Below are 14,175 nucleotides of genomic sequence, written 5' to 3'. Positions count from 1 at the left end.
GCACATTCTTGACTTTTCAAGCTCATAAATTTACACGTTTTTTCCTAGAAAATCTCTGAAATTAATCTCAAAATGTCTAAGTTTTTTGGGAGCTGCCGGTTGTTTTCCTATTTTCCCAGGTTTCGCCCTCAGGTCTTGTCATATCTGAGTGATGCTGATCCACAGAAACCTCATATTTCCATATTTTCCAGTGAAAACGAGCTGAGGTTCGGTTCGGTGAAAGTGTCCCGCCTCCTCCCAGCGGGGGGCCTGGTCGGTGGGAGGAGCGAGCTGCGCCGGGACGCGCCGCGCCGCAGCAGCACCAGCAGTCCCGTCCGAACCAGCAGGTCCGCCTCGGAGCAATCAGAGCGCCGGTTCACCTGTTCACCTCCAAGAACCCGCCGCCTGGTTCCGGAAAACAACAACAACCCGAGCAAACCGGTGAAATATGAGCGACGCTGTTCGGCGGCGCGGCGTCTGGATGCCATAGGTAAAACTGTCTTTGTTACATTTAGATGATTTTTGACATGAAATTCGTTTTTTGGAAAAATCTCTCCTTTCTGCTTCCCCCTCATGCTCAGCGGGAGCAGGAGGCTCAGGTGCGTCGAAGACGGAAATTACCACTAATTATTTCATAATAAGTTTAATTTTAACTGATTCAAATTAGAAAAATTCTACCAAATTGTAAATTTGGGAGAATTCATACAATTAAAGAACGGTTGTTTCTCTGATAACAAACTTGTAGGAATTGGGATTATTGTAGTGGAGAAACGGTTTGTTTTTATTTTATTTATTTTTTTGCAGCGGCTCTGCAGGACAAAGAGGGTCGCCTTCCTTCAAATTGCGATGCATCTCATCGGGGTGGTCTTAATTCTGGTCGTGACGGGAATAGCAAAAGGTAATCCGTGGTTTCCAACATTCCTCTGAGACATTTAAGCAACCCCAGAGGAATTACGCTCATTTTGTCCGAGATTAAATGCTTTTTGTTGTTGTTGTTTTCGCCCTAACGGCTGAATATTTGACTGTTTTTGAATGTTTTGTGTGTGTTGTGACTGCGGCTGTTTCTGTTTGAGGCTGGGAATGCAGCGCGGCGTGCAGCACAGAAAATGGGTTTTGTGAGAAGCCGGGGAAGTGCAGGTGGGTTGCTAAAATTACCTGAGCAGATGGTGGCTCACATCCTGCAGGCTTTTTCAACCCCATTTCCATAAATGTTCCTCATTCAGGGAAATCCAACCACAATCTGGAGGTTTCACAGCTTTGATTTGAAAAATAAATCTTTTTTAAACTTTGAGTTTGGCAAAGTTCACCCACTGAAAGCTGTCATTTGTCACATTTTACTTCCTGGGTATCTAAATTATGGATTAAAGAAGTGTTTTCTGCTCATTTATAATTAATTTGAATGGTTTAGATCAAAGCCTATGCATGCATTCAGAACTGGAAACTGTAAAAACTTAACATTTAAGGCCATATTTCATCAAATCTGTCTCAGTTTTAGCTATTTCTTATAAAGAACGTATTGATGTGGTGCTTTGTTGTAGAAGTTGGTTTTACAAATTTACTTGGAGTGTTTCTTTAATTTTTTATTTACTCTTAACAGAAAATCCAGAGCTAGAATCTATAAAGAACTTAATTTAAAACCATATTTCATCAAATCTCTCAGTTTCAACTACATTTTAAAAAGAATGTGCTAATTAATCTGAAAATTGATATGCAGATTACATTATTATGTACCTTACCACAGAAAACCCAGAGCTAGAATCTATAGAAAACTTGTTTTAAGACCGTATTTAATCAAATTTAAAAAATAATGTGCTAAAATTTTAATCTCCAAATGGACATGCAGCTCTAATTGCTGCAGAAGATGATTTTATAAATTTACTTAAAGGGTTTTTCTTTAATTTCTATTTACCCTACCACAGAGAATCCCAATAATAGTTTATAGTTTAAGTCGTCTGGATGCTTTAGGTGTTTTGAGGACATTAGAACGAAAAGCGATGTGTGGGATTGGTGTATAGATAGTTTCAAATTGCTTTCATTTTAAATTTTTTCTCCTTCCTGTTACCCTTTAGGTGCAAACCCGGGTGGGAGGGGGAGAACTGCGACCGCTGCATCCCGTTCCCAGGCTGTTTGCACGGCGCGTGCGAGAAAGCCTGGCAGTGCGTCTGCAAAGAGGGCTGGGTGGGCAGCCTGTGCGACCAAGGTGAGTCGCATCAACCGCTCCTCCTTTTCTGCTGCAGAGGTGAGACTGAGTCACCGCTGCCCAGAAAAAAGGACATGAAATTAATCAGAATAAAGAGGACAGAACCGGCCCAAGGGATGTGCGAGTCAAGCGGCTGCTCTGAGCCTCCACACCACCGGGGGGCCACCAAGAGCGTCAAGCTAGCATGATAAATATGTAAATTAACACTGAATAATACAAACTGAATGCTTTTAAACATGAAAAAAACTATTTCTATAGACATGTTATTGTTTACAACTGGAAATTTGCACATTTGTGGATCCCTGGAAGACGATTCTTTTATGCCGTTCATGTCCGCGCTGCTGAGTTCTAACGATCCCGTTAAGCAAAGAAACCTGGAGGTGTAGGTATTATTAATTTAGTGCAGCGCGCCACAGCAAGAGAAAAAATATCAAAGAAAAATTGTTGAAGAACAAAACCACTTTTTTCCTCGCTTTCTGTCGGCTACGCTACAGACAGTCTTGTTGCCATAGCAACTGACGACGATGCCACTTTGTTTCAGGATCCAACACCAAGAAAACATGTAAACACCAAGAACAGAACATTCAGTCTGTTACAGTATTTTGCTTTTAGGCTTGATGTTTGTCTTGCGATCATTAATAAGTGATCGATTAGCTACTGCTGCTAGTAGCTAAGCTAACAAAGCGGTCGTTGATCAGCTAATTTAAACACCTGCTCTGATGATAATATGTTAGTCGGTGTTCAGATTGCCTTTTTTATTTTGTAACTGAACCGAAACACCAAATTTCACATCACATCTACATGTTAAGATTGTCATAGTCAAGCTAGCATGAGTGACCTGCTTCTTTCCCTCTTGCTGTTTTTTAATTAAAAGTTTTTCCTGACCTTGTTGACAATTAGTAGAAAGTCTATAAATCTTTAATCTATAAATTATGCATACATTTAAGATCTAGCACATTATGTTGACCACATTGGTAGTCGTTGCAAGCTAGCAGTTTTTTATTGTTACTGTTTAATAGTTAAAATTGTATAACGCACTAAAACCATGGTTGTTTCAGATCAGTCGTTATTGATAATTATTGATTAGTGTTTAAATATCTAAATATTTAGATATTTAAATTAGATATTTATTTGTGGATAAAACTTTTCCTGTTTTATCCACAGTTTTCACTCCACGCTGTCGTTTTGTATTTTTAAGTAGTTATGAGGCTTAGTGGCGGAACCTTAAACTGCTGCTGCACCAGTTACTCAGCAGGTTGTTGCTAGGCAACCGTAGAATGAGTGAGTTGCTAGGTAACCAAACAGCAAGCGAGGGTTGGTGGTGAGTTGATTCCACCAACGTTCTGGTTCTGGATCGGAGTACAGTGAAATTATTGAACGTTCTATAAGATGTATTACTTACTGATATTGATCACTTATCATGATGTATATTATTGATTTACTGTCCATCCATAACCTAAACACCATTTTGCATTTCAAAATCCACTTTTTTGTTTCGTTTCAGTTTGCTTCTCCTGCAAATCAGCAGCCATAATAACTCTGGCATGACGCAAGCTAATTAAGAACGAAGCTGTTCTAAGCTAACATAGAGAAGCTTAGGAACGATAAACCATCTGGTGTTGACATGTTGGTATGTGGGGCCCCAAATTAAAATCTGCTTTGGGCCTCAAAAAGGTTTGGGCCGACCCTGCAGATAGAAATTTACCACCTTACCTTTGAAAATGTGTTCACTGGCGTCCTAAGGATGACATTTTTAAACAAAACCGAATAATTAATACGGAATCTGTTGATCCCTCGAGCAAAGTGAGGAACAAAGAGGAATAATTCAAAGGAGTTTCTGCTTGATTTCTTTTGGATGAGGTATTTTGAGCAGTTTGACCCAGTTATCTGAGCGTTCACGCTGCCTTTCATATTCTGCTGGAGCATATGTTCACATCGCCAGTGTTATGCACTGGGCTCTGTCTCTTTGAGGATGCAAAGCTGCTGCCATGCGGCGGCAGAGACAGAGCGAGAGTAGCAACAAAGACGTTAGAAGAGGCACACAGTGATCTGAAAACCACATGATGTTGTGATTTTCTGTTTTTCTGCACCAGATACTCGCCTGTGCTCATCCAAGCCTTGTCCCAGTAACGCCACCTGCATAGAGAGAGGAGAGGGCGGCTACCTGTGTGTCTGTCCCCAGGGCTACGTTGGAGAAAACTGCCAGATGAAGCAGAGACTTTGCCTTCTGAACGGGTACCACAACCTGTTTTTATTTATTAATAGGAACAATTATTTATAGGTATTAATCTGCAGCCACTACTAAAGAAAATATTATTTATAGTTTTCTTGTTGCACTTAATACTTTCCATTTAAACCCGTTTAAATCTCGTCTGTAACTGGATTTGTTTTGAGTTGTTAAAACAGAATGAGGAGTGCAGACCCGTTTAGTCTGATTTAATCGAACTCTGGTTGGTTTGGATCGAACTCTGGTTGGTTTGGATCGAACTCTGGTCGGTTTGGATCGAACTCTGGTTGGTTTGGATCGAACTCTGGTTGGTTTGGATCGAACTCTGGTTGGTTTGGATCGAACTCTGGTCGGTTCGGATCAAGCTCGGCTCGGTCCGGATCGAACTCTGGTTGGTTTTAGGGAGGTCTGAATGTGCAATCAGTCAAGAAAAGTAAACTCTGGTCTGTCTACAAACCTCGTTGTTGGTTTGGTTGAAGTGAACTCTGGTGCGGTTCGAATGCATATGTGAACGCCAAGCAAACTGGAGACCGCTGCAGAAACACACAGAGCAGGGCATTCTGGGTAGATGAAACCAAAACAAACACACTAGGCTAGCGCTAGCAAGAGAAATGGCTTGTGTTCTTTTGCCAAAGAGAAATCCTCCAACCGCTAAAAAGTGACACTGCTCCATTTTTGTTTCCATTTTGTGAAGAAGGAAGTTGCGCTCAGTGTCTTCTTCAGAGGTTTTCCTGTCGAGGAGAAGAACAGGTTGTTCAAAAGGTTTGGCTCACAAACTGCAGCAGCTAAAAATCACACCTAATATCCCAGTAGATTCAGGTTCAATTTGGGACCAAAAGTTGCATCATTTGTTACATTTCCAGCTGCTGCTGTTCTCTTTCACACTGCGCTGTTAACAGATTAAAGCTAATTGAAAAACCTGTTCCCCTCCTTACCTATGGGGGCGCTGCATTAAGAAGCACTGAAGGAAAAAACACGTCTGAAGATGGAAATAAAAAGGAGAGGCGTCAGCTTTTAGTGGTAGTAGGATTTATTTTGTCTTTTGTACAAGACGCCAACGCTAAGCTAGCTTGTTTGTTTTGATTGTATTTACCCAGAATGCCCTGCGTTGTAGTCCACTTCCTGTTTATAAAGCTTGACAGAAAATAAGCTAAGCTCAAAGTATTTCAGTTTGTTGATGTGCACAGCTGGCAGAGAGACACCTTAATTGACGTACATCTGTAATTACAATGAAAAATGGCTTAACGTATTGAATTAGCCCTGAATGCTAATGCAATGCCACACTTTTCAGATTTTAAACTGTAGTCTATACAATGAAATGTAAATTTATTCAGTTTTTATTTGAATTTCCAACTGAGAGAAGGATAAAAAGCATCTTAAGACTTTATAGTCAAATTAAATCTAAATGTTTGAACATTTCTCAATTTTAAATCAGTAGTAGCGACGCTTTCCTGTAAAATGGTGATTTTATTTTACAGGATTTTTTTAGTTTTCATGTCAAACTGCAATTATTTCCCCGTGTTATAAATATGGATATAAATATGATCCTGTCTTGGAGAAAATGTGACATTTCCACAGATTCTGGGCTTTCTTTAGGCCACTTCAAAGCACTCAACCTTTCATGTCAATACTTCAAGATCAAATAAATCAAAATGCTCTTAACAGGCTGTCGCATTTCAGAGCCTCCATGCTGCCTGTGACCTGATTTCCTTGCTTAGCTTGCAGGACGACATCAGTGCATCCGTCCTGCGTCTCTGTTGTGCATTGAAAAGGCCTCGACTCTGCAGTTTCATTGGGAAAATGTTATATCACCTTTACATGGAGAATATTTGGTCTCTGAGGCGCCAACATCCACAGATTCTGAGCTCCAGCTTGTTCACTTTGACAAAAAGTGATAAAATCGGCAACGTCTGAACTTGGAGCTGCTATTAATGCTGAAGTTTTTACACCCTGAACTGAGAGAATAAAACATGCAGATTTACAAAGTCTGAGTGAGCTGAGAGTTCACATCAGAGCTCAGATTTCTGATGTTTTTCACGGATTTCTGACATTTCACAGAAGAATTCTAATTTTCTTGTAATTCTGTCGGGAGATTTACGGACTCCTGATGGGGTATTTTGGATTTCTGACGTTTTTCTCAGATTGCTGTCTTTTTCTCAAACTCCTGATGTTTTTTATTTCTCAGATTTCTGGCATTCCTTAGAAGGATTTTGCCGTTTTTCTTATATTGCTGTCTTTTTCTCGGAATTCTGTCGCTTTTTTCCAGAATTTTCAGTTTTTCCAATATTTCTGACATTTCTTAGAAAAATTGTCGTTCTTTCTCAATTCTGTCGTTCTTCTCGAAATTCCAACTTCAATCTTCTGAGATCAAAAGTCCGAATTCTTGACATGTGATCAAAGGGGCGTAATTTGATTGGCTAAGAGCCGCTCGATTCTCTCCAGTTCTGATCGTTTTGGATCGGGTCACGTTTGCTGGCGAATTTCTGCTTTAAATTTGCTGACAAATTTAAAGTAACATTTTTTTTTAAAAATCACTTTTTTCTTTTTTATTGATGTAAAGTCCAGGCTCCTTCCTTTGTCAGGTTTGTCAAAACAGAACAAACAGAAACAGAACAAACCAGATAAATTAGCGGCATAAAGCTAAAGATTAAGTTGAACAAAGTTCTCTGCATTTCTGAATGACATCTGAGGAAAAGCTGAAGAGCTTTCCTGTCTGCTGCTGGATTGCAAATCGCTGTTATCCGTCAGAAATCCTCAATCTGCCCATCAGGCTGATAAAGACTCCAGGGACGCAGGCGGCTGCCTGAACCCTCAACCTCTCTGCGTTTGTCCTGTCCAGCATTGACCAGAATAAACCGACTTACACCGAACTGCCTTACAAAATAAACTGCTCTGCCGTTACTCACGGGTGGAAAACCCAGATCCCTGCTCGTGGTTCTAACATTAATCAGCTGCGCTACGAGGCAGAGACGTCTGGAAAAGAACCGTATTTCTTCACACTCAGTCAGACAAGGTGTTGGAGGCTCGTGTAATTACCCAGAGTTCTGCTGGAGGTATTGATTGGTTTCTATCTGGAGCTTTCATCTGTCTGCGTCCTGTTAAGCATGACCGCACTGATCAGATACGCCGCCGCACAAGTCGGCGCCGGTGGATTATTTCACAGGCAGAGCCCAGGTTTCTTTCATTTATGTCCCGTAATGGGTTCAGATTTTTAATTTGCAGAAAATGGAGCCTACTGTTTCTTATTAGAGTGAAGGGGAAGAATTGCTCACAGCAGTAAAAGAATACCAATGAGCGTCGCCGGTGCAGCTCGGTAAATCAGAATATCGCTCAAATGTTTGTGAGTAATAACGGTTATGTTTCAAGAATTTAATTGATTTCTGATTGATTTGCAGCAAGTGGAAATCCAAAACCCAATTTCTCAAGTTAAATTACAAAAGGCAAATTAAAAAGTAACATTTAAAGGGGGCTTATTGACAAACATCAATTTCTGTGTTTCCATTTGAATTTCCACTGCTTTTAAAACAGATAAAGCACTTTTAAAAAATCAACACACAACCGATTTTTGGCAATAAGTTCATGTTTTTTGGTGTCTGGAAAAGAAGCCTTTTCAAAAACCTCCTGATTGCTGAGCCGCACCCCTGGGAGCTGCGCTGTTGCCCAGCAACCCCAGCATGTTACTTAGCAACCCAGGCAGAGCTCCGTTACATTTGGTCTGCTGGTTTTTTTTCAGCTTTATGCGCTGTACAATGGCTGCTGGAAAAGACAAGTGTTTTGCTGTTGACTTGCCATCCAGAAACCACTTGTTGGGTTCTTTTTGGTTGTGCAGGAGGCTCCACTTCTGCATTTCAAAGATGTACGGTAGAATTACGCATCTGTTTGCAGCCATTTTAATGTGCGAGTGTAAACGTTGAGTTAGCAGGGATGGCCAGCAGCCACTTATTTGGATTTAAAGTGACAAGACGCCCTTATGACAGCAACTCGAGACTAAAATCTCATTATCCAAGAATGATTTTGTGCAAAAAAATTTTAATGAACATCCTAACCTGTTCAAAGAAGCATAATAAGTCACCTTTAAGTCAGAAATGTCACGCTACGGTCTGCGCAGTCATTGAGGAGACGGCTGACCTGACAGGTGTTCCCACAGACTGTCACTGAAACTCTCCAGGAGAAAAAGCCAGAAAGGTCACATCCACTGAAGCCAACTGTTCAGTGGAAGAGGAAACAGAAGCACAAACAGGATCGTTAACCACCACCTTGAGAGGATTGTGAACCAAAACCCATTCCTGAGATTAGAAGAACCAAATAAATATCCCATTTCTGTAGATCGTAGGTTTCAAAAGCAGAGTTTTCAGAGTTTGGTCTATAAAGGAGGTAATTCAGCCATTTAATGTTAAACTTCTCTGACAAAAGCAGGTAACCAGCTTATTTCTATGGTATGCCTGACGTGTCAAATTTAAAGTCCTTCATTCAGAAAAATGTTACATTTGCAATATGTTTTTGTTTACGGCGGCATATTTAGACCAGAATATGAGAATCAAGTCATTACATTAGCAGAATAAAGATGCTGAAAGAAGTCATAGAATTATGAGAAAAAAAGTAATTTTAATGAAAAAACTTTGACGAGATCAAGTCAGTTTTTTTTATGAACAATTGTCTGCACAATTGTTTCAAGATTGAAGTATTTCCTTATTTCCAAAACCGATACCAAAGTGTAAATTCACAAGATGGTCGGGATTTCTTGAGTAATCATGAAATTATGACTTTATTCTGAGAATATTACGGCTTTACTGGGGTAATCTTATGACTTATCCCTGATAAGACAACTTTGTTACGACTTTTTTGACTGTTACCTTATTGTGATATTTTGACCTTATTTTTAGATTATGACATTAAAAGAACATTTCTCTTAGCTTGTCTCTAGTACTGGTAAGTGCCACAGACCGATTTTTATAATTTGACTATAATTCTTGTTAAATTTCTACCAGTTTCTGTTGATTAGCCACAAGTTTTCACACTAAGTTGACAACTAATCTGTTCTGGTTGCTGTGAACATTTTATGGGAAAAAGTCAAATTATTGTGGCTGTGAAATATCAGAATAAACATCTTGAAACCTGCAGATCTTCCCGATGTCTGAGATTTCTGTATAGAAAGCAAGAGCTGCTCTTCATGGGTGAAAGAGCTTTAAGTGCGGTAATTTTGGTGCAACCTCCAAGGACGGCTTATGAGGCTTTTTTAGCTCGATGACTCAGTCTGTGGTAAATTAGTGGGTTTGCTCAGAACCATCTTCTTTATTTTTCTGGGAAATAAAACAGAACCACATCTGAAAGGAGGCAGATTAATTAAAATGACCTCCAGACAAGCTCTAACCTTTCTGATTAAATTCTCATCTTCATTGCCTCCTCGTTTAGAACTACATGAATAAAACATGGATGGACTGAACAAAATTCGCTTTTTGCATATTTTTGTACTTACATCTGGGTTTCTACTGCTTCTAAAACCAGCCCAAGCGCTTAAAAGAAAAACAAACCAAAAAACCCCATAAAGCCACAGTTTGGTAATAAGAGAACGTATTTTGGTGCAACAGTTTCATAGGCACTGCGCCATTATCTAACAACCCCAACTGAGCCCAGCCCGTAACATAGCAACTCCAGCTGAGCCCAGTCTGTTACCTAGCAACCCAAATGGAACTCCAACATGTTTGGTTAGCTGGTTTTACCGCTTCATAATGGCTGCTGGAAAAGACATGTTTTTTAGCTAATTCACCATTTAGAAACCACTTGCTGGATTCTTCTTGTTGCAGGAGGCTCCACTTCTGCACATCTGTTTGCTGCCATTTTCATGTGTGAGTGTAAATGTTGAGCAGGGAGGTGTGGCCAGAAGCAGGTTATTTGGATTTAAAGTGACAAGACACCAACAGGCAGAACTGATCAGACTAAACTCTTATCTACAAATGGTTTTGTGCAAAAACTGTAATGAACATGTTTTGTATCGTCCAAATCCTAACCTGTTGAAGGAAGCATAAAAGGTCACCTTTAAATCATAAATGCTAGACCTTCTTCCTCTCTGAAATACGTTGACTTTGTCCTGTTGTGTCCCTCAGCTCTCCTTGTCAAAATGGAGGCACGTGTGTGGAGGCCAGCGGCTCTGCAGCCGATCCTTCCTGTTTATGTCCTCCTGGATTTTCCGGCGCCCTCTGTGACATCAGCGCCGGCAGCTGCCAGCCGAACCCTTGCCTCAACGGGGGCAACTGCACGGACCACGGCCTGGCCTTCACATGCGCCTGTCCGCCCGGCTACACCGGCTTCACGTGCAACGACACCAGCAGCCTCTCCGCCTGCGCGGGTGCGCCTTGCGCCAACGACGGAACTTGCATCAGTCAGTCCGACGGAACCTTCCGCTGCATTTGCCAGAAATGGTACTCGGGTCCCACCTGTTCCCTCCATCACAGACAGAGATCCAGGACCAGGCCTGCCAATACCAGACCAGTGGAGCACAGAGGATTTGCTCTCACTCCGCAGCACTACTCCCTCCCTGCCCACGCCTTTCACAAGCTGCTCAGACCACCAGAGAGAGACTTGCTGAAGATCACCCTGAAGGAGTCGGTCCACTCCACTGGCGTCCTCGTCACCCACGGCCAGCTCATCTGTTTCGGCATGCTGGCCTTGCTCACCTGTCTGGTTATCTTGGGCACCACAGGAATAGTCTTCTTTGGTCGCTGCGAGACGTGGCTGGCCAACGCCAAGTACAGCCAGCTTGTGCGGCAGCAGCGGGAACACCTGCTGAGGGAAGCTGGCAGCGCGAGCCAGGAAGAACCGGAGCACTCTGTAAACATCATCCTGCCAGAAAAGATTAGACTCTCCAGCTTCGGGAGACACTACACCTCCATCTGATCAAAACGTCTCCTCCTGTTACCGGCTCCCTGCGGAGGGAGCCCCAACGAATGTCACGGTGTAACCCAGAATGAAGCGCTGTCACGGTTGTGCAGCTGTTTAGCGCAGACTGGGCTGAATGTATCCTGTCTGGACCAAGGGGACGAATGTTACATGAGGCTGTAAATGTTTATCAGTCGGTCATGCTATTAAAATCCACTGAAATTGTGCAGAAATTCAAAAGCTGTCATTGTGTGGCTTATCTTTACTCCTCTACTAATCACTCATTTCATTTTGTGCTTCTAATTAGATTTTTTTTTGTAAGCTATTTTACTTTGTTTATGAATTTGTACACAATTTATAAACAAAACAGTTTTATTTTAGAATAGTCTAGTTGTAAATTGGTAAAGATCATTCCAGACAAAAAGTGTAAAAATGTCTGTTACATGACAGCCTATGTAGGACTTATGAGTTTTAATTTATTAATAATTGATAAGTTTGTGCAGTAATGTCAGTAAGATGTGTATTATGGTTTTTCCTGCTTTACAGAACAAGCTTTACCATGTTGTGCAAATGTACTAATGAGTCAGCTCTTTGTAGGATATTAGTCCGGTTTTTATGCACAAAAAGTAAGGAAATGTTTATTTCTTTAAAACAAAGTTTCTTGGCAACTGTAAAATTATTGTAAAACTTTTATTTTCCTTTAAATGGTGCCACATTGTTAAGGAAAGTGGGTTGGACGGGTTGCACCCATTTATAACTTCAATTCAAAATGGATTATTGATTCATTTGGTTGGATGATTGAAGTTTAGGTTTGGATAAGAGTGGACAGAATAAACTGAATTTACCTCCAATAATGAGTTTCACCAAACCGTCACACTTCCTCCACCAAAAGCTGTTTAGATTTAGCAAGCCTATACTAAGATGCATTTCCACATAATTGGACAATTTGACATTTAAAAAATACATTTGCCTTAAACTAAACAATCTTGAAAAAATAAGTTCTTTATAGAATGAGTTTTTGTTTTGTTTTTTGGCTGCATCAAAATTGGTTTATTTTGGAAACAATAGGCATCAAGTCACATGATCAACAACAGGATGTTGCCACTAATTCAAACCATGAAGAAGACGACAGGAAGTGGAGGAAAATGCATGTTTTTCGGGTGAGCAGACTTATTCACCTGAGATTTTAATATGTTTCTTAATTAACAGAAACACTTCAATTGCAAATTTATTTATTTTTTATAAGCAGAATATTGGCAAGGTTTTGAACATTTGTAATGGAGATTCAGCCAGTGATACAATCAGCAAGTTCAGGGAGGACTTGTTGGCCCCAAACCACAAATCAGAAACATTAAATCCACTGACGAACTATGTGAACATTGTATTTAGCTTTATGCTAATGAGAATAAATTCCTCTCAAATGTCAAATATCCGCGTTTAGTCAATAAATGGGCACCTACTTGTGTGGTAGGCGCTTCCGGAAGTGTGTTTTTGGAACAGATTTCTCACTCGTGGTTTCAGTTTTATAGTTTATATTTTGCTAACGCTGTTGCTAATTTTGCCTGATTTTTCACGGTACGGCTTCGATCAGAAAGCACAGCAGAATATCAGTGAGTTTAAAACTGTTTTCTGTCGAACTGATGCATTCTAGGTACAGAATAACCGTCATTTGCCGACGGAACTGCTTCATCCACTTCAAAATAAGAGCGTGAATATAAACTGGCTAACTTCTTGAAGAATTCAAAACAGCCAGTAACAAAAACTTACATTTATTCAACTGAAAGTTTACAAAACAGTCGAGTAAAGTAGCTCTTTGCAATTTATCTGGAAAATTAATTTAGGAAAAGCTAGGTGCGCGAAATGTTTTCAAAGTTAGCAAAAACGCTACAGAGCTAATGAAAAAGTTAGCATCGCCGCTGCAATCCACTGATGCATTTTTCTTTTTAGAAATGTGGCACAATTTCAAGAAAAATTAAAAGGCTTTCCAACATTACAAGATTTACTGCAAAGACGTTTTGTTACAAAAAAGAAATAATCAGAATTAAAATTTCTTACTTCTTTTGCTAACTTTAGATGTTTGTTTCATGTTGGTTTGTTTACTCAGTCTATTTGTATAAATGCTAATTATTTTTCTCCATTAGTTGACAACTTGTACATTTATTGACAGTTTTACTAAGATTTAATTTTCCTGTCTGTGTTCCAATTTCACAGTCAATTTAACAAACATCTATTAACTCTGACCTGCTTTGTTAAATTGGATCAACACCCCTTCTGGGCAGAAAATAATGTTTTTATAAATTCAGTTTAATTTATTAATCAAGTTCTCGCAAAGTATTTTGAATGTGTGGTACGTTTTGTCGTGAACAACTGGTGAAATTTGAAATGAAAAAGGTTTATGTGTGTACTCTGCAAATATTCAACGTCGGTAAGTGGTGGTTGCTTTTCTTTTTACAGTAAATTGTACTTCAGGTTTGATTTGCACTTTGAAAACCTTCTTAAAATATGATGTCATTTTTTTGTTTGTGAAATTATGTGCTGTTTAAGACAGAAAACATAGTTTTCAGTAAAGTACATCGTGTCCATTTTACAACGCTCTGCTGTAGTGATACCTGTTTTCAATAATTTGCTTAATGTTTTTTTTTTTCCACACCTTTCCAGTAAATTAAAATTTGATTGAAAAGTTAACTTATTTCAATAATTTGGTTCATAGCATGAAAATAAGATTCTTAATATATATCAGGGGTTTTTGAATATTACATCTATGACGGATTAATTAGGACATTATAGAGAAAAAAAGAGAGTGAATTTCTGCCAAACATGTCTGAGCTTGAAAAGTCAAAAAATTGCAAGAAAAATGAAAAGTTTTAGATTAATCTAAGTTTGAAAAAAAGTA

General features: G+C 39.8%; 1 protein-coding gene across 2 annotated transcripts; it reads left to right on the top strand.

Annotated features, from left to right (window-relative positions):
* Positions 1 to 210: 210 nt before the first annotated feature.
* dlk1 (delta like non-canonical Notch ligand 1) lies at positions 211 to 13,872 on the top strand. 2 transcript variants are annotated; one of them, XM_032546403.1, is made up of 7 exons: positions 211 to 469; positions 561 to 578; positions 784 to 877; positions 1,053 to 1,116; positions 2,049 to 2,179; positions 4,273 to 4,414; positions 10,511 to 13,872. In XM_032546403.1, exons 3-7 carry the CDS (start codon positions 826 to 828, stop codon positions 11,298 to 11,300), a joined length of 1,179 nt encoding a protein of 392 aa, XP_032402294.1. In that variant the 5' UTR covers positions 211 to 469; positions 561 to 578; positions 784 to 825; the 3' UTR covers positions 11,301 to 13,872. The 2 variants fall into 2 exon arrangements, with proteins under 2 accessions (XP_032402294.1, XP_032402295.1); XM_032546404.1 differs by lacking the exon at positions 561 to 578.
* The last annotated feature ends 303 nt before the right edge of the window (positions 13,873 to 14,175 follow it).

Source organism: Xiphophorus hellerii, chromosome 19 (assembly GCF_003331165.1).
Source record: "Xiphophorus hellerii strain 12219 chromosome 19, Xiphophorus_hellerii-4.1, whole genome shotgun sequence".
NCBI classification, from domain to species: Eukaryota; Metazoa; Chordata; class Actinopteri; order Cyprinodontiformes; family Poeciliidae; genus Xiphophorus; species Xiphophorus hellerii.
The sequence above is the reverse complement of the archived record's forward strand: the minus strand, read 5'-3'. Positions and strand labels throughout refer to the sequence as shown.